Source organism: Manis pentadactyla, chromosome 2 (genome assembly GCF_030020395.1).
Source record: "Manis pentadactyla isolate mManPen7 chromosome 2, mManPen7.hap1, whole genome shotgun sequence".
NCBI classification, from domain to species: domain Eukaryota; kingdom Metazoa; phylum Chordata; class Mammalia; order Pholidota; family Manidae; genus Manis; species Manis pentadactyla.
Window position 1 is genome coordinate 88,731,717 of NC_080020.1, and position 25,536 is coordinate 88,757,252.

Sequence of the window (25,536 nt, forward strand, 5' to 3'; positions counted from 1 at the left end):
GCTCATCAGAGAATGTCTCTCAACTGAATTTCCATATGAAATATAAGGGAGCACCATTTTTTCTCCTCAAAACCCTATGCATTGAAAACAATTGGCTATCTTTTTGCATTTACTGTTACAAAAGAGAAGGAAACTGAATTTTGTTTCTTGGTAGTTAACTAGATAATCTGACTAGATGCTTTACAGTAGTCTTATAATTTTAAAAAAGCATGGCAAAATCTATCTATAGGTGGCCTTTCACTGATTTCATAAGAACAATGTATAGAATGCTTTAAAATCTGCACAAGCTTGCAAACTTATTTTTATTATTTTGTCCTTTTCACTTAATATGATTTCCTGTTTATCAACACTTAATGATTCTCATGTTAGATCTTCTTCATTTCAGCCATCTTCTCCCTCATTTTTATCTCTTTCTCTGGATTCTGGCAGAGCTTTATCTGCATTTCTCCTTCCCAACACTAATTTTCAGCTGTGTTAATTCTACTCTTTATTGCCTCTCATATGGGTTTCAATGTGTTGTCACATTTTTAATTTCTTTACAATCATTCTTTGTATGGTTTCACTCTCATTTCATCCCACCCTATTGTTTTTTCAGCTTATAAACATCTTAATGCTTTCTGCCCCTCTTTTGCTAAAGACTTGTCATTTTGAGTAATAAATCATTGTTGGAGGTCTGCTCTTTCTTTGAATCTTCAATATGCTCTCTCCTTACCTTTATGGAACAACATTTTTCAGTCGGCTCAGCTACATTTTTCCTGTTTATTGATCACTAAGCAAGGAGAGATCTACCCAGACCTGGTGCTTGCTCTGAGCTACTCTTGATTCACTTGGGTGCTGGTTTCCCAACAGCTGGTTGGCAGGTTGAGATGTTCCCAGGCCAATTCCCAGGGAGGTTTTCATTTCAGTGTAGTTTTGCCAGCCTAAAAGAAAACCTCCTCCTGCCTTCACTGCCTGGCCTTCTGAGGCTCTGAATGATGGAGAACTCAAATGATACTCAAATCCTCAGTAAACACAGACCTTTCGAACTCCACTCCACCTCCAACACTTCACTTTGTGGAGCAGGATCCTCAGAATTTAATAGTAATATCCCCCATCCCACCCTCCCAGCTCGGCCTGCTTATTTTCTGAGTTATGATTTTCAACTGATTAAAAAGATGGGAGATTAGAAAAAAGGAAGGGAAGAACATTCTGGGAGAATTGTGTAGGCTCTTGGTGAATTACAGGGAGAGAGCTGAGGGAGACCTGGCTTTGCCTACCTATTTTTAGGTGGTCAAAACTTATTCTGCCTGTTTTAAAACCTGTTTCTGTTTAGTTTGCAATAGACATTTCTTCCACTAGTTCGTTTCTGTTTAGAATCGAATGCTTTTCTCTATTCTTAGGGACTGTAGTGAGAAATCTCAAAGGGCTGTGTCTGGACTTGTAGGCAAAGACCTTTTTAAATCAAGAAACTTATAAGTAAGTTTCTTTTTTCAACTGAAAAAAAATAGGCAAAAATAAAGCATCCAGGAAGTTTTGCTTGTACCCTCCACCTTTGAGAGACTATCCTCTGGACTATTCACAGTGTCCTTTTAAATACCAAGAAATAAAATTCACCTGTGCCTCTCACTTGCCCTCATCTACCCTCCTGTCCTTGGAATTCAGGTAACAGAAACACAATGTTTATGTTATAAGCTTGGCAGTGAATGACTTTCCTGAGAAATAAAGTTTGACATTCAAAGGAATTTAGTCATTTAGCCAGTCCTTTAAAATGACATTTACTCAAACTTTGATGGAATTCAGTTACAAGACTTCAGATTCATTTGAGTCGATTAACGATATCTTTTACTTAGGGATTTCAAGCAGCCACTATCCACATGCTGAAACATGTAATTCTTAAGCTGGACACCCTTAGCCTTTGGGCTTTTAAGCAGGTAATAATCAGCCTGTGCTCCATTTAATCAAAATGATATAATTATGAGTTAGAAATAAGAAAATTTGAATTTACGGAAGCACTTGGAGAAGACATTTAAGTTCTTCAAAGAAAAATGATTTTCCTTCCATTTCTGTTATCAATGGTACATAAATTTTGAGTGTCTGATCAAGTTACATTTCTTCCCAAGAAAAAACTGCAAATACACACATGTATCCAAAACTTTGTTTTCATTTCATAGCCTTATTGGTCTCTAGTAACTCAACCTTTTAATATATTTAGCAGGCTGAGAAAATGTTAAGTCCTATCTAAAGCCATATGTAAAACTGCATGTGAAGGTAACTTGTGTGGTTGTATGAATGTAACAGCCAATGAAACGTGACGGATAAAACAGACATAATTAAAGACCACCCAAAAGGCAGAAAATAGCTGATTTCTTCAGTTACTGATAACTTCACTAAGAACTGCCTAACAGGATCCATATAATTGAACCCTCTGAATGCTCCTTCTATGGAGCCTCCTTCTTTTTAAATATTTGTATAATCATTTGAGCCTTAGTGTCTTAATCTGGAAAATGATTATAATAATGCCATCTTTGCAAAGTGGTTTGTAAGGATCAAATGGAAAATGTCTATAAAATGCCTAGCTTTTGATGTACATTTTGAATAAGGCATTTTCAACATTTAAATAGGCCCATGCGGAAGTGTGGGACAATGACTATAATACATATTTTGACATGTTCTAACCAAATTCATTAAATCTCATTCCTTGGTGCTCAGGAGATAATCAGTATATTTACCAATAAAGTCACCTCACTCTAATCTCTCTGAATCTCCCTCCTTCAAAAATGGAAAATGTACCTTTTGCTACCTAAAAAAATGGTACGGCTTGAGTTAGCAATGATGTGAAATACTGTGAAATTATAAATTAATAATGATACAAATATTCAACTATGTTTCTATAGTTGGTACACATAGCTAGAAAGACACAATTCAAATGATCTGTTTACTGGTTAAGCAACATTCTTAAACATTAAAAATTATTTCTAAAAATAGGATAAAAATAAAACCAGCAGGGTTTAAGGCAGAGTCACAATAGATTATCTTACTAACAACCCTAAGTAATTTTGTAAACTGCCTTTTCCAGAACCCAGTAGCAAGTTGGAACCAATGCTGACCTTTTCTTGCTATGGCAATGGTACCCTGTGTGTCTGGGGGCACTGTGCCAGTTTCCCTTCTCAGGGGAAAGCCTGTATGGAATATGATGATGGCCACCCAACAGTCCTGCTGGCTTTACAGTGCAAGGCCTGATGCCTGCATTAATGTGTTCCGATTTTAATACTTCTATCATATAAATAAGAAGAAGCCTGAATAAATAAACCTTCATAACCAGCACCCTCTACCTGCCTTGGAAAACTGAACAAAAAACCCACTAGGCAAATCCCTGGGAACTCTGAGCGCATACCATGTCACAAATTTAGTTACATTACACAGATGCAGTATAAAGGAGGCATTCCTTGAATATTTTTTAATTAACTCATGAATTGGAACGTGTAACACTCAAAGAATCTCAAACCAATTTAGATGTCAGCGATCACGGAGTACCCACCAACAGCCAGAGAGTGTAAATTCTCACACTGGTGAAATGTATCTTAAGATCATACAGTACACAGATGTGCAAAAGCTTGGAACCAATTTGGAACTTTAACAATAATCCCATATAATCCTGCAGACCAACTTCTACTCAGATCTCACAATGAGGTCACGTGGGTGCATCTACCCAGCCATCTCATCTCGTTTCTCTATGAAGTTCCTTGACTGCTTTCCCTTTTTCTCGCTTCTAGGCGGTGCTACTGGGGAAAACTACTAGTGAGAACTTCAGTATTCTGGATTTTGTTTCTCCAACAATTCTTACATGTAGGAGGAATGGAGAAACATGTACCAATCGAGCATTAGTGAGACTTTGAAACAAAAATACAGCCCAAATGCAGAAGAGACAGCATCTACTTCCTATTTCCCAATTAGAGAATACTGGGATTGGAAGAGTTAAGGAATTCACAGGAAGGAAAGCAGAGCGGAATTTCTGTCTCAAATAATACATCACAGAGATTTATATTTCACTTATGCCTACATCTTTACTATTGTGGATATCAGATTTGATCATTAAATTACAAAGAGTCGCCTGCAATACACTGTAATAAACTCACAGCTGGAACTTCAATATGCATCAAACTGTGACAGAATGGAAAAATATATAGGCATTGCATAATACATGCTACCAAACTGGGAAGAGATAAACAGAGGCATACAAACACCTCCAAGCAAGAAACAGAAATCCTGAGAAGGCATTTCTAAAAATGACAGCCATACTTTAGGTGGCATTAAGCCACTGGGAGAAAGTTTTGCATACATAATTAAACAGAAAGCTCTGCTGCTTGTTTTTGTTTTTAATTGCAAAGTTATATTTTATCTGAACATTTTAACAGTGTATAGTGGATTGAATTATCATAGTAGAAACAAAATATTGTGGTGGTTTACATAAATTAGTAAGTAGGAATAACACATTTATAAAGTAGTCTGACAGTATTTTGTTAAACTTGACATTTTAGGAGAATTGCACCCAAGTAATTAAAATAAAGCCAGTTTCTAGTTCCCTTTGACCTCCTCTATTGAGATTAGTTTCAATGAAAGCCTAAGAACTGTTTTGATATTGAATGTTATAAACTCCATCAAGACCTCAAAACATTAAGATAAAAATCCATCATATATGTTTATAGTTCATAATGCGTGATCAAAACCGAAAGTTTCTGTGATGACTGCCCTTGCACTGTTCATCATGTAAGAACTTATTCACTATGTAAGAACTTGCTCACCATGTAAGAACTTGTTCGTTATGCTTCAGAAGATTGGAGACAGTTGAGAATTAGGCTTGGGGTTGATTAATGATTGTGCATTGAGTCCCCTATACAGAATTTTATTGCTGTTAACAACCATTTGATCAATAAATATGAGAGATGCCCTCTCAAAAAAAAAATTCATCATATAATTATCCTTCTCATTTCTAGCTATCACACCAAGTTATTTTCTACTTCTCCCTTCAAACCAATTTGATGTCATTCCTCATGGAAATTTGTTATCAACAGAGACATACATAAATGCAATAGCCACAGCTGTACTGCTAACATCTGTTTTCTCTAAGAAAAACATGTAAATGGCAACACATACTTAGTATTCTTTTTTGCCAGAGGTACAAAATTCTCCTCTCTTCGGATGCTACTTAGCAGGTGTAAGGTACCATTTGTTGTTAAATTTCAGAAATTTGATTATTTTCTCAAACCCTGTCTTAATGAAGAAGTACTTATTAATCAGAATTTCTCCTGTTTTAGACAAAGATGCATTCATCTAGAAACCAGAGAAGACTGACATCCAAGTTATCAGAGCATCTCCCAGCAACTAAGCTACAAAAGAAACACTTAACATACAGAGTCCTACTTTTATGGCAAAGAAAATTAGAACATCAACATTAGCTTGGTTGCTAGTCGACAAAATAGGTTCACTCCACTTACATGACTCCTAACCAGAGGTGTGAAGGCTTTATTTAGATTGTACAGATATGGACATTAGACCCGTTACCCATTTTAGAAAAAGGAGACAGAATGACACATTTAAAGCCAGAAGCCTTAAAGAAAGCATCTGAATATCTTTCTCTCTTAAGTAAGAAAATAGGAAATATGCGTTGCACAGCTCTAAATGACATGGGTCATGATAACCAGGCAGAAAGCTTTTCCTTAAATAATGTCTTATCTGTAACCCTGAACTTAACTGTCACCACAGCTTCAGGAGACAGAAAATCAAGTCCTGGCAGTCAAATAATAGACTAGAGAAAGCGGGAGGAGTATCTTCCTCTCCTTTTTGGGCTACCAAGGGGAGCTCCCTACTCACCCCCTTGGGGTCTGCCTTAAGCTCCCAGAGCAGCCAGGCCAGCCCAGGGCAGAGCCTTCCTGCTAAAAAGTACCAACAATGAAAATCCTTTCTTCTTCTACTCAATTTCCTTTTCCAATAACTGCAGATATACAAATTGTTAATCAGGGTTACCTGTCTTTCAGATATACAAATTGTTAATCAGGGTTACTCTTTCACATCTCTGGGGAAACAAAATAATTAAATTAAAAAAAAAAACAGGAAAAATGTCTTAAGAATCAATAATTTGGTAAACAGTAGAAACTCTGTTACTCCAAAGAGAGGAACTGGGTTATACTATATAATTTAATACATGAGTAATATATTCTGTGATCCTAAGAGAAGTGGTTAGGCTCGTCTGATTTTACCAAAAATAAGGATCACATTTGTTTTCTCCAGACCTACTCTTTTGTTCAGTAATATTGATGACATCTTTGGAAATGTATCTTATTTTACACCAAAACACAAAGGGCAAAATCTTTTTATATCTGATGAAAATCTCAATTGCTTTCATTGATTTTTCCAGTTGGTCAGAAGTCAGAGACAGGGCCCAACGGCCCTTATCTTCCAACATCCCGTAACCAGCCCTGCTTCCTCACCAAAGCAGAGTAGTCAGTGCAGAGCAGGCAGTTGGTACCCCAAGTCAGATCCCTGCCGTTAATGGAAATTTAGTTTAACAAGACAACCCTTCAGCTTCACAGCCAAGTCTCACTCAAGGAGGAGGAAAGGTGAGGAAAGTTATGACAAGGCATATTCTGGACTAACACAGAATTCATAACAGCAGGGATCTGGAAGCAAAGCAAATTACTTTCATAGGTGCTGTTTCTGTGAACAGCAGTGATACGTTAAGACCACAGCGCTCAGCAAAGGTGTGTGATTTGGGATCAGGTTGCTGTGTTCTGTGACCTCTGCACAGTATGGTCAATCTGTGTGAGTTGTCAGAAGCCTTGCTTTCTGGATGGACAGCGACAACCCTGCAGGGACACTCAAATGCTGACTGTGAAATGCAGAAATAATATGGCTGGGGAAAGCATGAAAACCAACACAAGTTGCAGGCTTTTTTTCTTTTTGTGTTCAGGAAAAATTTTGATCAAAATTTTAAACAGAGGCCACACCAAATGTCTGCTTTATGTTTTATATGTGGAAGAGCTGGGACCTGGGACCCACTGGCTGAGTCTGAACTGGGAGCTAGGGGAGGTGTATGTGGATGGTGGATGGAGGTGGATGTGAGGTCAGATTCAGAAGTATCTCTCAAGTTAGCAGATTTCAGCACTCTATCAAACTAACATGGTCACAGAATCTCACTAGTCTAGATATTCTGCTTTAGCATGACTTGTATCTCAAAAGTACTATCTCAAGAAGGAGCCCAACTGTGGACAGCTTACTTATGAAAGAAAGGAATATATTTTCATTCCCCGTCCCTAAATTCCCACCTCCATCAACTCATTTCCTTGTGTACAGAGGAAATATGGAACCACAGCTGAAAGGGGCTGTGTGAATGGGAGTGGAGCGCCAGTGTCTGAACAGCCCCTTGCAGAAAGAGCTAGAGCATTGTCTTGTAATAGCATGCCTCTCCTCAGGAGCACATAATACCCATTTGAACACCCACCACACCTTTCACCTGTACAAAACATGCAAGAAGCTCTCTCCAAAAAAGATAAAATGGGGCTTTATTGGGTTGTGGGAAATCGAAATATGAACTCATGTTGGCATTTTTAGCCCCCATACAAAGGGAGGGAGATAAAAGGAGGGGAGAGAGGGTGTAAACCCTGTGCAGGGGACACTCGCTGATCATGACACACGTCCTCCTCACTTTGCTCAAGTGGCTGATAGAATGCATTATCAGCTTCACACACTTTCCCAGCAGCAGAACTTCCTGTTCTAAGAGGTAGACAGAAAATAACAGTTTTGGAGATAATGGCATATAATGGTCAAGACCAAGGCTGCAAGATTCCTCAAATTAAGTGACTGATGTAAACAAATAAACTATAATTTCCCAAAACAGGATGGGTTGTTATAGCTTTGTATACTAGCACATGACATATGAAGCACGTGGCTAATCCCAAAAGCCATGGGGGACATGAGATAGCTAGATGATGAGCTTCAACAGCAAGCATTTATCCACTTGCTGAGAACCTACAGCACTATTCTAGATACTTGGGAAAATGGACAATCAGGATGCCTGACCTCAAGGAGCTTACACTCCACCAGAGCGAATGACAATAATCAGTCAATGTGGTAAGTAGATTCTAGAGTAGATTAGACAGTAAGTGCTCTGCAAAAGCAGAGGGGCAGTTTGCCACATGAAATAGGTGAGCAGAGCCAGCTTTCAAGAGAAAGACTTGAGCAAAGGCGTTAGAGTGGATCAGCTGAAGGGGTGTCTTAGGAAGAGCTGTCCAAGCGAAGGGGAGGAAGTACAGCCCTGAGGTGGGAGGGGGCAGGAGACGGCCTCAGAAGGCATGCCATCTCCAGAGTCTTCATTTCATTTTTCATCCCTGCTTCCTAGCACAAAACAGGGATGCAGTTCACATCTACTGGATGACTTTAATTCCAATAAATACAAAAATGTTCAATAAACAAATTTAATTCAATATATAGCCACAGCTTCCTAAGAAAACCATATGCAAAATGAATTAGAAAGTTTATTTTCCTGAGGGGAGCTATCAGATATTCAAATGGGTTTTTGACTTTCTTTCCCCCCAAAAGTTAAACTTCAGGGCTTTAATATCAGAAATGTACAAGGTAAGTGGAAAAGTAGGTTCTGTTACATAAGAATGAGCCCATCCCATCACATACAGTCTACTTTTGGCCAGGGTCGAACTACAACTTTCCTTTAAAAACAGAGAAGGTAGCAAGAGCAGGAAAAAGGAAGGAGGATGAGCACGCAGGCAGGTCTGCCACCATGCCCCAGCCCCGTTTTCCCCATGCTCCATGCGGGGGTGTGGACCATCCACATCACACTCTTTCAACAAGAGAGACCTGTGTTTGGTCCTTAGACCTCAGGGATAACCTTCTAAATAAAACAAAGACAGTCAAATACGAAAAACAGGCAAAATCATGTAGGGGGAGTAAAAAGAAAAAAGGGCTAAAGAATTCAATCACAGTAAGAAAAGACCTACCCTTTCTTGTGGTTGCAATTTATCATAGCAAAAGCCTTTCAAATAAATATGCCCTTAGGCAAAAGAAATCAGAGCCTCATAGGTTCCAACATACAAATTTGTCCTTAGAATTTCTTTCCATATCAACTTGACATGCAGCTAGTAGGAGCTATTCAATTCTCATTTTATAGGAATCATATTTAAATTGAGAATACCAGGCTAACATTTCTAGGAAATCTAATGTTTAGAATTATACTCTCCCACATAAGCCTGACACACACTGCCTTTTAGACCTTACAGTTACTCCTAATCTCTGATTTATATTCAGGCCAGCTATTTATGACACATTAATGCACATTGTCATGGATCTCTTCCTTAAATTCTGCTAAAGATGTTCATTTTACCCTACCTTTCCATATATTAAAAAGAAAAATGAAAAAGCTGTAAAAAATCTCAACTGTCACATTACATAAGAAAGAAAGCATTATAAAATAGTTTAAGACCTAAAAAGAGGAAATCACTTTTCTTCTAAGACTTGATTTTCTCTATCTAAAAGAAGTTACACCTGACAGCAGTTATCAAATACAATTTTGTTTAGAAATTATTCTTCCAAAATCTTCTTGTCAAGGTACCCTTTTTTCACCTTTTAAATAATCTTCTCTAATCCAATTCAGATATTTTTATGATTCTGTAATCTTTTGTATTCTAGGAAAAATTAAATAATTTTTCCTTCTGAATTAGCCCACTAAACAAAGTGCTTCTAACTTAAAAACTAGTCAAATTGAAAACATGAAGTTTGGTGGGAAAAACAATTCTGTATCTACCTTCAATCTGCTAAGTAAGATTATGCAAAAAATACAATGGTTGACAGAATTACATATATATGTACAGAGTCAAAGTTTTCTGACACACTGGCAAAGAAAATTGAGCTTTTGCTTCTGAACTGCAGGGAAAAGAAATTATTTGGTCATTATTTGTAAAGTATGGTATGTTTATGAAACAAGTGTCCCTTATAGGGCAGGTGGGGAAGGAAAAGCACTTCCCTTAGGTGTCCTTAGTATCATTAGTCTGGTGTCCTTGACATTTACAAAATATTCCCAATCCTATTATTACCCAATGCTGAAAGGCAGTTATTCCCCCATGTCTCCTGCTTCTTTATTCTCTTTCCCTCACTCAGTTGTGCTAGAATAAGCCAACATTAAAGAAGGCAGCAGAGTACCAGAATCTCTTCCAGAAATATATTGTGAGGCTGCCGTCAGTTCTACTCAACATGTAACCACTGCAGTTGGGTCCACGTGGGTTAAATATACTGTTCAAAACTTTCTCAGTCTCAGAGAAGAAGAAAACAATCACATAAGAAAGAAAATGCTTGAGATTCACTCTAATGAGGAAAAGAATATTTGACAAAGCTGGTAACAGCAAAGCTGAGCAAAAGGTTTGTGTCTGTGAAACTGAACAGAAGAAAACCCTTAAACAAATAGCTATACACAAAGCTTGAGTGTGGACCATCTCCAACAAACAATGAATGGTTTTTAAAGTAAGGCGGTTCCATTTAAGAAAAATAATCGGTGATTTTTTTTTTTCTCCTGAAGGCCAAGCATGCTATAGGCATTAATGCTACAAATGACACTGCCCACGAAGGAAGAAAACTCTCTCCACATTCATATTAACTACAGGATTGGGTTTCAGCTTCAGCCACAGTGTTTCTGGACAGGAAGCCAAGACATAGATACTGGGTTAAAAAAACAATGGTTTCTTCTCCACTGAGTTCTGTGGTCACTTTATTACTCTACATTTTTCCACATAAATCTTATTAATGTTAAATATACTTACATTAGACCTACCCTCCACTTTTTCAAAATTATTATTTGGATATATTAATACCAATTACAAGGGTAAGAATGCCACAGATGTTTAATACAATGGCAACTATAGTAACAGTGTTTAAAGACACTCACTAAACAGGTTCTCAGATACCATCTCCCTATTTTTACAATTTCCCACCCCACAAACACAAATTAGCTTTATAATGAATGATTGTCCAAGCTTTTACACACTATATATACATTCAGGTAAAGCTGTTAAAATGACTTCTGCCAGAGCACTACAGCCCAACCCAAACTAAGACTTTTCTTTTAAAAAAATAAAATTAAGAGTCATTAAGCCATTGTTCATTAATACTGACCTTGTTGCTCACTGTCTGCTTCAGTTTTTGAAGAACTTGGTGCAACGGGAAGGGGTCGAGGTGGCCGGGGCTTTGGTGTGGGAGGTGAGATTTTTTTCCTTCCAATATATTCTACGTAAGTTCCTGGGAAGTCCCCCCTCTCCCCTGTGGTTTCATTATAACCATTTAACCAGCCAATTTCTTCAGGCCTGGCTTCCTGACCATCACTGAATCCAAGAGCTACTAAGGACCCCTTATTCACAGTCAATATGTCACCCAAGTGCAGGTCAATGTCTTCTTCACGTTCCTTTTTGTAATCATAGAGCGCTCTGTACTGGTACCCCTCAGCACTCATGTTTGCAGGTCTGTGACCATGGAACAGATGAGTCTGGTTACACACTGGAGTCTATTTTATGTTTTTATGGAAAGTGAATTCGGAGAGTATGGTAAGATTCCTAATACGTGTCCAGCAGAGGACAAAGGACAACTCTCCAAAGGTTTAAGAGGAGCAGGGACTGGCCATTCGGCTGTCCATCTGTCCTCCATCAATGGTACGACTGAAGACAGGGCTCCACTTCGGCTGCAGCCCACAGTCCTCCCACTGGCTTCTTTTTCAGCAACTTGTCAACACTTGGACTCCAGACTGACTCTCGCAGCGAGGCCCAATCCTTTCTGACACTCTTGTCACGCTGTCCATCTGTCGTCTGGTTTTCCTGTTGTACTCCACATGCAAGCTTCACCTAGCAAAGGAAAAACAAGAACCTATGAATGAACATCACACTTTGCCATCTGTGTTAATCTGAATTTGTACTTCCATTCAACAAGTACTTAATCAATTTGGCAGATGTACACAAGCCAGCGTTCTATTGCTCAACTCAGTATACAAAACAAAGATTAGTAAGGCAGTCCCTGCCTTCTAAGAATACTAGGCATGGGTGGGAGGGGTTCTGGCATGTGGCAATATATCAGAGATAAGAATGGTACACATGGAACCATAACACTAGGTAAATGCCATAAGACGGGCATACACTCAACACCACTGGGTTCCAATGAGGGAGACACCACATCTAACTGCAGGACTCTGAAGATAGAATGGAATGAGTGGCATGATCTTGGGTACAAATATGACTAAGCAAATGTCCTATTCTGGGAAGAGCTAGAACAGGCAGTCCAATGCATCTGAAGCCAAAGAGGGGGCATTAGATTCAGGTTAGGAAGATAGGTAGCCACTGAAAAAGCTTAAAGAAAGGGGAGCAATAGAATCAGTGTTGCCCTTGAAGAATCTCAATGAGATCATGGTGCCTAGGAAGGTGAGAAGAAGCAAGGAAAGCTGTGGAACATGTATTGCTGTGGTCTGGGCACAGGGCCATGAGGGCATGAACCAAAGTGGTAGCAGAAGGTATGGAGAGGGAGGGTTGAAGTAAGGGCCCCTGCAGGGAAGCATGTGTGTAGGTGGCAATGCTTATGTATGGGTCAAGAAAGACAAGAGCAAAAGGTACCCAATCCTGAGTTTCGAGAAGAATTTTACTACTAGTAGCAGGTAAAGGGAAACCAGGAGACCTTAAGATGGTCTTAAGGTCATGCTGGTGGGTGGCTGAAACCCGGTGTGTAATTCAGGTGTGGGAACACACCAGAGACTGGGTCACCAGCTGAAAAGAAAGGCAAGGCTAGATGCAATAGAATGCAGGAAATCACAAGGAAAAATATTCAAAGTTTAAAAAATGATCCAAGGATCAAACACTGAGGTTCATTGAAGGCAATGGAGATGGGAAAGTCAAGGTCTGGAGACAATGCAATGTCCCAGAAACAAGGGATTAGAGGATGTGGGTAGGAAAAGGTGATCCCTAAGACTAAACCTTGCAGGGGAAACTCCGCAGGTAATCTGGGGCTCTGTCCACCGTGGAATCATGACTGGCTTGTGAGAAAGCAGACTCCAGTCTAGAAGTATTGAGGATAGTAGCTAGAATTGAAGGAGCGAAGGAACTGAGGATGCAGCAGAGATTCCTCTTATTGGGAGAGGGAAATGGGTAAAGAAAGCCTTTTGTTTTTCTTTCTAGTAACATAGTAGAGGCAGAGGAATTAGAAAGTCAAAGACTCTCTGAGTTAGAGTTAGTCAGTCAGCATGTGGACTACCCACAGAACAGTGTGCACACGTATACACTTTGAACTCCATTCATTCCTCAATGTTTTCTTTTCATAAAGAGCAAAAGCAACCTAAGGGTTTCAGTTAAGCTGGCTGAACAATAAAGCCATAAAACAATAGCCACACAATGTCGGTGTGCTGTATCAAAGAGAGCTTTTGTTAGGTTTTAAAAGAGTGAAACACTTTAGAGGGTTTTATAGGCCACTCTTCAGGGTAGGCATCTTAAGAAGCAAAGCGTAATCACAGATTAATTGTCATTTGGCTTTCAGAAGTGTAGAGTGTTCAACATTATACCGTTAAAACCTCTTAGCTGTAATACCGTAACACTGGTAGGAGAGTTACATATTAAAAGAAGCAAAAACAAACACTGGAGACCTTTGTGTAGCAAGAATATAATTTGTGGTAGTATTCTACTTTGTATTTCAGTCATCAGAGAAAAAAAATGAAAGCAACCAGCAGAGTGTATGAGAAAAATAAACTATATTATGTTTAAAGACAGTCTTTCCTTATGATAGCTCTGAAATCAAATTAAATATTCACTGCATAAATTCACACAAAAATGTAGAACAAATCTCATTTTTAGTACTAATGTACTCTGTACAAATCAGACACAGAACTCGAAAGAACATAAAAATTTACATATCCCTAAATGCCTGGAAACCAGGCAATATGCCTAAGAATAATTTAATTCTTCCAAATCTGCCTTGAAATTTTTGTTGGCTTTTCCTGGCAATGTATGTCTTTTTTGGGGGGAAAAAAAAAACCCTAACCAGTAGGCTGGGTAGATCTTTCCATCAGCTGCTGCTTATGGCTCCCTCTATTTCAACAACCTGGTGGGCCAGTTTGGTGAGATTCTTAACAGAATGGGAATACAATGTGTGCAGCTCTCTCTCCCTCTGGCATTCTCTCTCTCTCCACTATATAGCCCTCAGCAACCACCAAGCCCCTGATCACAGCTCACCTATGTAGCACTATGCACATTTCTCACCAGGTGCCACTGCAGTTAAGAAAGGCTCCATGTCTGGTTAAGGTTTTACAAACCTGAAAACTGTGCTTATGCTGGCCTGAGGCTAAATCTGTGCAATGAGAAAAAGAACCCTGAGGAAGCTGATGGCTTTAACGATCCCCCCCATATGGACCAGAGACCTGTATCTCTCCACAAATTCCGCATCCCTCCCCAGTTCTAAGGAGAGCCTGACTTTCTAAGAAGAATCCTATGCAGAACTCTGGGCCCTTGTCTGGTAAAAATAACCCCCAACTCCTATGACTCTAGGATTGTAAGCAGAACACACTATTCCTGCCTTCCAGGACTCCGAAATCAAGGTCCAGGAAGATCGATCAAAACAATTCAAGGTCGCCCATGATTCAGTGCCAATCACGTGTTGTAGGAGTTGAGGGAGAGCTGACTCCCCAACTGGGCAGCAGCTGGAACGCGTCCTGTGGTGAGCTACAGAGAGGCCTTGACACCTGCAGCCTACTGCACTCTGCATACTTTCTCCTGACTGCCGTGCCCAATGTAGTGACTGTGGCTGTCACTGTGGCCATCGTGGTCATCTGATACTGGAAGCTGTATGTGTATTAACCCATTCAATCCTACTTCTCCCCCCTCCTCATCTAATACTTACTGGGAGTTGTGTGTGTATTAACCCATTCAATCATCTTCATCTAATATTTACTGGGAACTATATGTATATCAATTCATTTAATACTCAAGGTAACCATGAAGCAGATACTATCAATATACTCTAATTACACAGTAGGAAATGGAGATGCAGGGTCTAGTATCTTAGACATGACTACACTCAGCAATTGAGAGGTGGATCCAGAATTCAGATCCAGGTAGTCTGACTCTAGAGTTACCATTTTTTTTTAATTGAAGTATCCTTAATATACAATCTTACATTGGTTTCAAATGTACAACACAGTGGTTCAACAGTTACCCCTAATCCTCACCCCCTTTAGTGCGGTTACTATCTATCAACATATAAAGATGTTACAGAATCACTGGCTATATTCCCCATGCTGTACTACCGTCCTCCCAGAGTCACCGCTTTTACTACCATTAGACCCTGTTACCTAAACTCAACTTGCTTCAGTGCCCAAGGGCAGCCCACACACGTCCCTGGGGTCAAGATGCAGATTACTTGCCAGCATGCTCTGACCTTTCAGATTAACCTTGAATGTCTCTTTTTTACTCTCTGTGACAGCAGCTTTACTGAAAGTGTTTGTGACTCTTTCACAAACACACCTGCACAAAAAGAAGTCATTATGACTTGGCTGCAGTTCCATCATGTCCAAGACTCAGCAGCTTGGACCATGTAAATTTTCTTCCAAAGAGACTTCATTAAATTAATCCCTGCCAAGGAAGTCCATAAACTAGTAAATAAAAGAATACTGGGCACATCACTTCTGGAAGGCTGCCCACTTCTGGAATCATGCCCATTTCTGCTCAATGAGCTTAAGCTTCTGCCACCTGTGTCCCTTTTGGTAACTGTGCCCCTGCCACTGTCCCAGGTCCCTTACTGCACAATTTTTAACATCTCAGCTCCTCCCAGAAGGGATCTTTGAAGTGTCAACTCACAGTCACAAGGGCTATCACACCTATAGGACTGGCAAGGTCTCTCTTCTCTCACCCTCAAATCCTCCCCAGGACAGAAGACAACAGTAGCCTAAGGCTCTGCAAGTGCCCAGGCAACCATCCTGACATCATTTGAAGCTCAAACTATCCAAACTGACAGGATATATGTTGCGCACATTCACAAGATTATGCCTCCAATCTATTTGACTACATATACCTGTCCACTGACTATTTTCACCCAGCTCCAACATAATTATTCACATAAGAAAGGTTTTTTTAGTAAGTGGGTAATATCCACTGTCCATAATTTTACGTTTTCAAATAACTAAGGCCGTTTCATAATACAGGCTCCAAGCTAGTACATATCTAAGTTACTGCAACAAAAGGTATAAAACAATCCTATGAACAAATAACAAATTAACTTACTCTTATATAAAATCATACGCAACAGTTCAAAATTTCCTTAATGGGAATTATACTGCTCGAGTCTTTGAATTCTTTTTCAAGACTGCCTGCAATACCATTTTCTCTCTCTGCTAAGACACTGCGCAATTCTCACTCTGTTCCTCAAAATAAACTCATGTCTGATGTCTGACAAGTAGCAATCCATGACTTCTTACCAGGCAACTGCTCAAAAGTAAAATTTCAGTTTAACCCTCTAACCTGCAGGCATTTTGGCAAAGATCCAAACAAAATTCTCTGAAAACTCATCTGACTTTGTTGACTGACTTATGACTGTTTACCAAGGGCAAGGACTTAGCAAACTTGGAGGTGAGGCAGGCGTAAAGGATATTTTAAATTCACTTTAAATAAATCAGGAGTCTCTCCTGATCGTATGATTCTATCCTACAGTGAAATGAGCAGCTTGGCTCTAGGTCCCAGCGCAAAGCAGGACTTCAACCCAGCCACAAAGGCTACGGAGGGCTTCTGGGGCCCCCACCATTCTCCCTGTATTCTCCCTATCCTCAGTGTGCTAGCTCTGAGTCTAGGTTAAGCTGCCCACCTAAATTCACTCAGGCTTAAAAAAAAAAAAATCATAATTTAAAACTCTTTCCACCTTTCAAACATGGTATTCTGGAAACCATGAAAGTCAAATTGAAGAAAGTTAAAATTTTCTAGTAAACATAATAGATTTCAATTTAGAATGATGGGCTTATGATAAATTTATGGTATGTGAATGTTATCTCAATTAAAATAAAAATGATGGGCTCAGATTAAGCCCAAAGTCACAGCCATCAAACATCTCCTTTCATTTTCAAACCAACCAGAATGTGCAGCGGCCAGCCAGGCTCAGGGCAGAGTCTCTACTGTGGGGAAGCAGGGTGTCTGTAGGCCAGAGTCTTGCCCACAAGCCCTCTGGGGCTGGTGGGAGGGTGCTGGGGTCTCAGGACAAGCCCAGGTGAAACAAGGAGACAGGCCTCTCCATAAAGCAGAGCGAGGGAGCACTGCAGGAGGGACGGAGGGGAGGGAGCCCAGGTGCCACTGGAGGCAGCACTGAGGCTCAGCAGTCATCCCTGGGAGCTGCGAGAAAGGGTGGTGCCCCGGCCCATAGGGTGGCCTCCGGGGCCTGACAAACAGTCTATCACCCAAATGGCCAGGGGGCTGACCATTCCGGTTCTTGGTGAAGCGGTGGCCATGGAATGAGAGGACTTAAGTAGGAAATCTAAAGTCCTTCTTGTGAAAGCACAATGCTATTTTGTAAAATTCTCAACAGAAGGTAGTATACGCTGTGAGCTTCAGACTCAGGCAGCTGTCCCCTTAAGGGCCTAGACTTTTAACCTTGAGCAAGTTACTTAAACGTCTCTGTGGCACAATTTTATCATTTGTGAGACAGATGCAATAAGCAAAACCTACACCTCATAGGTTTATTACAAGGATTAAATGAAATTACATAAATAAAGCACTCAGCTCCAAGCTTAATAATTGGAACTTAATATGATTAACACCGACATACTGCTTATTATGGGCCACGCACATATCACCTCATTTAATCCTTACAACCATCCTGGGTACAATTATTATCCCCATTTTACAGATGAGGAAACGAGCACAAAGAAGTTGTGCAGCTCTTAAATTGTAGTGACTGTATTATAATGATTGTTGTTGTTACTATTATTACAATTAGAATGGCATGCCATTACTGCCACTTATATAATTCATATTTAAAACAGGAACAGTTGCCTGCAATTTTCTTTTGTATTGTCTCTAAATGCAAACAATTCTAAGTGAATCCTGAAGGTAGCCAAATAAAACTCTGTCTCCTTAAGCCCCTTTCCAGAATAAATAAATAAAGCCTGCATGTGTCTATCCAGTTCTCTCCCTACCTGAGATAGAGGGTGGCTGTGCAGAGGTCAGGGCAAAGGCACCCTGGGAGGGACCAGGGATGTGGGGCAGTGGTGTGAGGCGGGAGGTGGAGTTAGGGGCTGATACTCCTCTCCAACAGGCTTTGGTGGCTGCTCTCTAGCAGCCCCCAAAGAGAGAAGATGACAGCACTAATGCCATCCTCCAGGGACTGGAGGCAGCTGCCTCCTCAGGTTACACCCCTAGCTCCTGGGACTAAGGGGTGGGGGGTGTCCCGCGAGGAAGGCAAGGGGCAGGGTATGCCAGCCCAGGCACCTGGCTTTATTAACTCCCTCCTCCGCCCAGTGGTGGAGTCTCCTCACACTGAGGCCAGACTGCTCTGACCTCAATACTCTCTGGTGATCATTAACTTGAAAACCTTTTTGACTACAGGTGCCTATGAGTATGTATTTGATTTACTTTAAGAGAAACAATGCTGGGAAGATAAAATCTCCAATGATGTTTTTATAGTAGGATTTTTTTTTTTTCAGCAAAAGCTGTACTACACTATTATAGCCTTTCAAAGAGAAAAAAATACTAACATAAGTCAAACAGACAAGTTTTTGAATAATTACATAGTTTTTCAGCTCATTTGGCATAATGTACAGGAAATAAGAGTGTTGGCAGAATCATGGCAAGTAATCACATTAGGGTGTAGGTGGAGAAGATGGGGAAAAAAGCAATATAATATGAATATTTAAAAAATTAGTATAACCTAAGTTTTTTATTAGAGGTGATATACAATTCATATTATACCTTCTAAGGTAAAGACTAAATTGATAACCCCTTCCTTCCACTGGTGAGCAACTTTTCTGAGGACTTTACTAAGATGCTCTATTCTCTTTCCTTTACTGACAAATCCCTGTGCCCTCCAAAAGAGGGAGATCTGACTAAAATGTGTAATACACTGAGAAAAGAACTTCCCATTTTCTTCTGCATTGTGCATGTCTCAGATGTGAGACAGTTAAAAGCAAAGTAGCAAATGCAAACATTATCTCAGCTTTCTACATCCTAAATGACCATAAAATCATTTTTTAATCTGCTCATTCACCATCTCTGTATTCAATAAAACACATTTTGCAAATCATAAAATGTAAGCACAATAAAAAATGAACTAAAATTGTCCCTTTTTTAATGAGCATGTGGAAAATCTTTCAGAGTGGGTGCTTTTTTTAGAATATTGCCCTGAACTAAGAAAAAAAGTAAATTTTGACAAACATACTAACCTAAAAACTACATAGCATTCATGGAAATGTTTAATTAAAGGTGCGGCAAACACTTTTAACAGCACAAAATTGGGTAAGTGGAGTAGGTTTGCATATAAGATACAAAACCCTTCAAAAATCAGCTTAGGTGTAATTGACATTTCTAGAAAATAAATGCAAACTACCTCACCACTGTCAATAACCAAAATACATATTACCTATATCACTTACTCTGCTGCTTGTTTCCCAAAACCAATTTTAAGCTATGAGGATTTCCTGATCTTAATAAATTTATATTTCAAGAAATAACTAAGGAAAGACAATATAATTAGTTGATGGGAAGTGAAATGCTTTTTCATATTGGCTATCAGCATCACAGATGTGAAAAGCCAAAGTGATATCATTCCACAAAAGCAGATAAAATAGCAGTAGTGTGGACACTGCAGAGTTCTGTTATGCAACTGACAAGAACAGGTCCCAAATTAAGATGAAAGTTAGAAAGCAAATGCATACAACACTCTGAAAGCCAATATCAAATACAGATTACTTCCTTTCAACTGTAAAAATCTGTATACTTCTACCTAAAAGTATGGTTCTATAGTACCTACTCGCAACTGGCATAGGAAAGCTGAAGAGGCAAGCAGTGACATAGCCCAACATTCCCACCAGGCAGGGAGCCTCCTTCACTAGTCTTTCCAATTTAAACCTTGATTCTGAACCAAACACACCTCCCACCCACCCACCCCCAAAAACACTCTTAGGCCATTTTCTAGGTAATGACCAAAACACTTCCCAAAGTTTAAGCAACTTTGTTTCTAAGGAAATTATTATCTACTGCTTTTAAACTATTTATTTCTAGAACAGTTTAATCTGTCAAAAAACTATAGCTAATGGGGTGCCCTTTTTTCAATGATAAAGATATTTGGGGCCTTCTGTGCAGAGCTCACCAACTTCCCAATGAAGTGCCCCTTGAAGACCCATTACTGTGATAAGCCTGCCTCATAAATGCTCCTATACACACCTACTTCGATCTTTTCTAGCTAACATCTAACCATCTTCAAAGTTACCAAAACGCAACACAACCACCTTCCCAATGAAATACTAAAGTACAATTTCACGTAAGCCTGCCTCAATAAGCTTTGTGAATATCCTGCCTAACAACTAAAACTTGAACCTCATCACATTGAAATGACAATCTTATGCAGCATTCAAAACCCGGAACTACTTTATCCATTCGTACTTCGCACTGACAAAGAGGAAAAGAACAGAAAAAAAAGTCATTAAAAAAAAAAAACCAATAAAGAGTAAACTCATTCAGATACCGACAGTGCTGCAGCTCCACCGGCGATTAACGGTGGAAGTAGACCTTTCCGCTATTAACAGCGCCCAGAGAAGACTAAGAATTTCCCCAAATCCAGTTCACATACATTCTGCGTTCAACATGTAACAGCCATTCCGCTCACACCCTGACGTTTCATGCTCGGATTCTGGTTATCAAAGTACATTTCTGTACTGGAGCTGGTGGCCTGAGCTTTTTCTGTTTTCTTTGTCTCGTGATCGGCGGGGTAGTTTCTGCTCTTGGGAAGTGTTAGACCTGTGGTTTCCAGGCAATTCCCCCACGATATTTTAGCTCAGGTTTGCACGTTCTCTTGCTCTCCCTAGTCGGCTCCATATTGCAGAGCAAGTCCCTCCAGTCTCCGACCGCCTTACAAAAAGCTGGATTTCCGGGCTGTTCCAAGACCCCATTAACCCTGCCTCCATCAACCTGCACAGGCCCGGCGGGCATAGACGCCGAGTTAGGGCACCAGCGACCGGCCGCCCCGAGGCGCACTTCCCCCACCCCGGAAGAGGAGGAAGGCAAACTTCGGTGGCGGGTGCTGGGGGCGAGCTCCGGGGACCCCCGCCGCCCCGCCCGCCCCGGGGAAGGGCCCGAGCACCAACCCGCGTTGCAGTTGGAGGGCAGCGGGGAAGGCATTGCTCCTAACCGCTAACGCAATAGCAGCGGTCAGGGCTCTCTCCTCCGAGGAAGGGCCCCGGAAAACTGCAGCAAGGCGACAGCGGGAGACCCTCAGAAGTGTGCGATGACGAAGGGCTGGGGAGAAGCCCGAGATCGCCTGCAACTCCGGCGACGAATGCTCCCGGCGGCGTGCAAAACAGCTCGGAAGAGGACCGGGGAAACGGGAGCCAGGAGGTGACCAAGAGCATGCGGAATGCCGGCCGTGAGCGGGGCCCGCGGCTGCCCGGAACGCGGGAGATGCCGGCGGCTGGGAGGAACGGCGGCCCGCCCGCTTTCCCCCAGCTCGGCTCCGTAGGAGGAGAAGCGGCTGCTGGTGACAGGAAGAGAGCAGCGGCAGCCGCGCACGCACGCACGGCCTCTCCCTCCCGGGCACACACACACCCGGACCCGCTGCCGCCGCCTACCTCCCCCGCCGGCCGGCCGGCTTCCTTCCTCTGCGGGGCCCAGGCTGCAGCGGCGGCCTCCTGCACGCACGGCTCCCACGCGCCTCTGACCCGGCTCCGACGCGCCGGTTGTTCCCCGATCCGCACTCCACTTCTCCGATCCGCTCGCCGCAGCCGTCGCTTCCTCCAACTCCGCTCCAGCTGCTCGCGACTCCTCTGCCAGCGCCCGGAGCTCCGGCGCCCGGCTCCCGCCCCGCCTCCGGCCCCGCCCTGCGCGCCCCGCCCCCGAGCCCGCGCCAACCGGCGGCCGCGTCTCCGCCCCTCTCCTCTGGCGCCGCGCCGGCCTCCAGGCCCGGCTGCCAGCGGGGCGGAGCTCCGGCCCTCCGGACCCTTCCTGCAGTGGGGCTCGCCTTCGGCCCCCAGCCGCGGGGATGCCCTGCGCTGCCGGGCCGCTCGCTACCTCCGCTGCGGAGTGCTCGGGGTTCGCGCCCGGCCGGCCAGGCTGCTGCCCGCCTCCGGGACTAGAGGGTGACGGGCCTGGGGAGGTCGAGAACAAGTTCAGACTTAGAGGCTGCGTCTCTAAGCGCTGTGTCTTGAAACAAACCCCAGCCTCTTACGAGCCCTTAGCGCAGTGTCCCAGCGAAGTAGCTGCGGTGCGGTGGACTGGGATTCCAGGGCTCGCCAACGTCGAGAGGCCCTGCAATTCCGGGCCTCGGCAGAACAGGCTCGGGAGTGGGCGGAAAAACCACGCCACCCCGCGAGGCTCCCGGGGGTGAAGGAAGGGTGAAAGGGTGAACCGGAGGGACAAGCGCCCACAGCCTGCCGCGAACTCCAGGAACCTAGCACCGCCGCCACCGGGAGCTAGGAGGGTCCGCAAGAAGGTAGAGAGTTTTAGGAGGAGGGCGCACGCTGGCTGATTGATCCCTTCCAGTCCTGAGATGACGGAACAAATGTAGGTCGTTCAGGCACATCGCGGCCCCGTCGGTGCTCGTGGGGTTAGAGAAAGCTCACGTGAATGACGTCCCATAAATTTGTTAGTTTTCAAATTCAGATTCTTTAATAGTTATTAAGCTGGTCAAGAAAAATCTGATGCTTGTTCAAACCTTCCACTGAGAGGTAAAATGGAATGTCAGCAACTTGTGTTCTGCACCTCACTATGTAACATCTAAAAAGTCCGCTTTTTGAAAAGCTCCCAGATACTCCTTTTCAGCGGTTTTGAGATCTGCATCCGCCCTGCCTGCTTGCTTGCCCTCGAGCCCTTTTTTAGAGCTCTTTCCCAATTTCCTTGCAAGGGTATTACATTTTTTTAAAAACCAAGCACTTAGACTTTTGTTAGACTGAATTTGCTGGTTTATTCCTGTGGGCGTTGGAAAACAGAGGAATGAACATCCTGAAGCTTATTGACTGTCCTTAGAAAATATAATCATTTTTAAAGGTGACTCACATTCCAGTGGAAAAGTTAAGTTCTACTTTAGGCTGTTCAGGCACTGGCATTTCTATTATTCCAACATGTCTCTTGAAGTGCAGTACAGAAGCAGACAACTACTTATACCTTGAAGAATCCACCTTATCTAAAAGTAAATATGAAGTTTACCAAACCACATCCTTCCCACCTGTGTGAAATGACGGGCCTCATATACTGTTTGAGCTTTGTACATGAAATGAGATGTCCCACCCTGTGGTAGATTAGTTTGATCCAGTCCAATAAGGTCATACGTAACTGCTGTCATGTTTACAGTATTTCCTTTAGGCTGGGGTCTGAAGAAACTTTTCCAGCTGTCTCCTTTTTTGTGCATGATGAGTCCCTGGAAAGGGACTTAGGTACTGCTACTATGGGGTTCTCCTTTCCCCAGACCTAAAAATAGCATGAAATCTTTAATCAAGCTTCCTTTCTTTGGTAGTCTTCAGCAATTTATTTCTAGTAGTGTTGTATTTTCTGTATTTTTCCCATCACATTTGAGTGCTTAAGGCCAGAGTGCCCCATAGAAGTACAAATAGCGTTCTTTTTCTATAAGCTGATTTCAGTCTTTGTTTCATCTGTATTAAATTGATACCTGCCCCCATATCACTAATATCAGCATTTTTAGTTTCATTTTCCATTGATTTCTATGAAATAATAAAGCAAAAGGCAACTAAATAGCAGTATTCACATTTAAAAAAAGAAAACTTTTTCTTTAATAAAATTCCTATCTGGGCACCCGAAATGTAACTGTAATGAGAAGCTTATGGTGAGGGCAATAGAACCTCTAGGTTTTTTGAACCAGCCAGGTCAGTATCTCCTGGGAATTTGTTGAAAATGCAAATTCTCTGTCCTCACTGAATCAGAAATGCTGTGGCTGGAGCCTAGTAATCTGCTGAAGCCCTCCAAGTGGTCATATGCATGCTAGGGTTTGAGAGACATTGTGCTAGGCCTAGGGCATCTGGGAACACAGACTGAAATCACTGCAATAAAATGCTCAAATAAATGCACAAATACCACAGTCCAATCAGTAACAGCCAAACTGTTGGCTGACAGGTGGTGCTACCATCAAGGACCTCAAAATGTGAGGGATGTACAGTTTCCCAAAGGACGAACAGGGTGTCCTGTCCAGTTGGTGACAGGACTGTAAAGGTGGTTTGGAAGTCAGACCAAGGGAGTCAAGGACCCCCAGTACCGTGACAGGCCTTCAGTGGCCATAGCAAGCTAAGGTGTGCCCTCTCAAAGGAGGGCTGGTAGGATACTCTCATTAGCCATCATGGTTTCAGCTACTTAATAACATTTAAGTGCAAGAATATACTTCCATTAGACTCGAAACCTAAGTATGGACTTTTGAGTTCAAAAAACAAATGCAAATGCCATGGCCTGTTACTTCTCAAAGAGAGGTCCTCAGACCAGCAGCAATAGACCATCGAGGAGCATGTTAGATATGCAGAATCTCAGGCCCTATCTCAGACCTACTTAATCGCAATCTGCATTTTAACAATCCCCAGGTGACTGACATTCAAGTTAAACTTTGAGGTACTCTGTCTTAGGCAGGGGTCCTCAATTTTGGCTACACATTTAGAATTGTCTGGGGACCTTATAAAAATTCCAATGCCTGGTCTGGACCCCAGTGGAATATTTAAAAATCTCAAGGGTGGAATAAAGGCATCAGTAGCTTTTAAAGTTCCTAACTTGTTTCCAGTGTAAAGCCAGGTTTAAGAACCACTGCCTATGAGAATCCAGGTAGGAAAGGTACCATCAGGAAAGTCAGCTGGAGTGAGAGTAAAAACCCAAATGGCTGGTCTTTTAGGGAGTGGCTGGTACTAGAGTTTAGCTGATTGTTGCCTCACAGGAATGTGAGCCCAGATTTACCAAATCTTCCAATTTTCAGAGAGAAGCTGGAAATCCATATCTTTATGGGCAATCTTCCAATTAGTAAATACTGGCAATTCAACATTTTCTGAAATCTGAGTTAGGCTACATAAGCATGATGAACACGTTTATGTTTTATAATGCTCTGTGTCAAAAATTAAGTTAGCCTAAAAAAAAAAGAAACCCAAGAAGGCAACTAGCATGTTAGAATGTCAAGCTATTGGTCTAGAGGCCCATGTATATTGAATCTTCTGTTCTCTGTAGCAGCAAACATTGCAGGCATTCAATGGCTCTGAGTTGGTAATGGGTAAGATACCAGTGCTAGTGATCCGGGGGCAAAACGCTATGGAATTTTGCCCAATATTTTTATTTTCCTTCTATCCCACCCTGATAACTGAAATGTTTG

General features: G+C 41.8%; 1 protein-coding gene across 1 annotated transcript in view; it reads right to left on the minus strand.

Moving 5' to 3' along the window:
- Positions 1-21,988, minus strand: part of PIK3R1 (phosphoinositide-3-kinase regulatory subunit 1) — an 81,670-nt gene extending 59,682 nt beyond the window's left edge. Inside the window, exons 1-2 of the mRNA XM_036887690.2 lie at positions 21,818-21,988; positions 11,152-11,870 (exon numbers count right to left, since the gene is read on the minus strand). Coding sequence (XP_036743585.2) covers positions 11,152-11,485 — 334 coding nt within the window. The 5' untranslated portion in view covers positions 11,486-11,870; positions 21,818-21,988. The remainder of the gene's footprint in view (positions 1-11,151; positions 11,871-21,817) is intronic.
- Between the last annotated feature and the right edge of the window lie 3,548 nt (positions 21,989-25,536).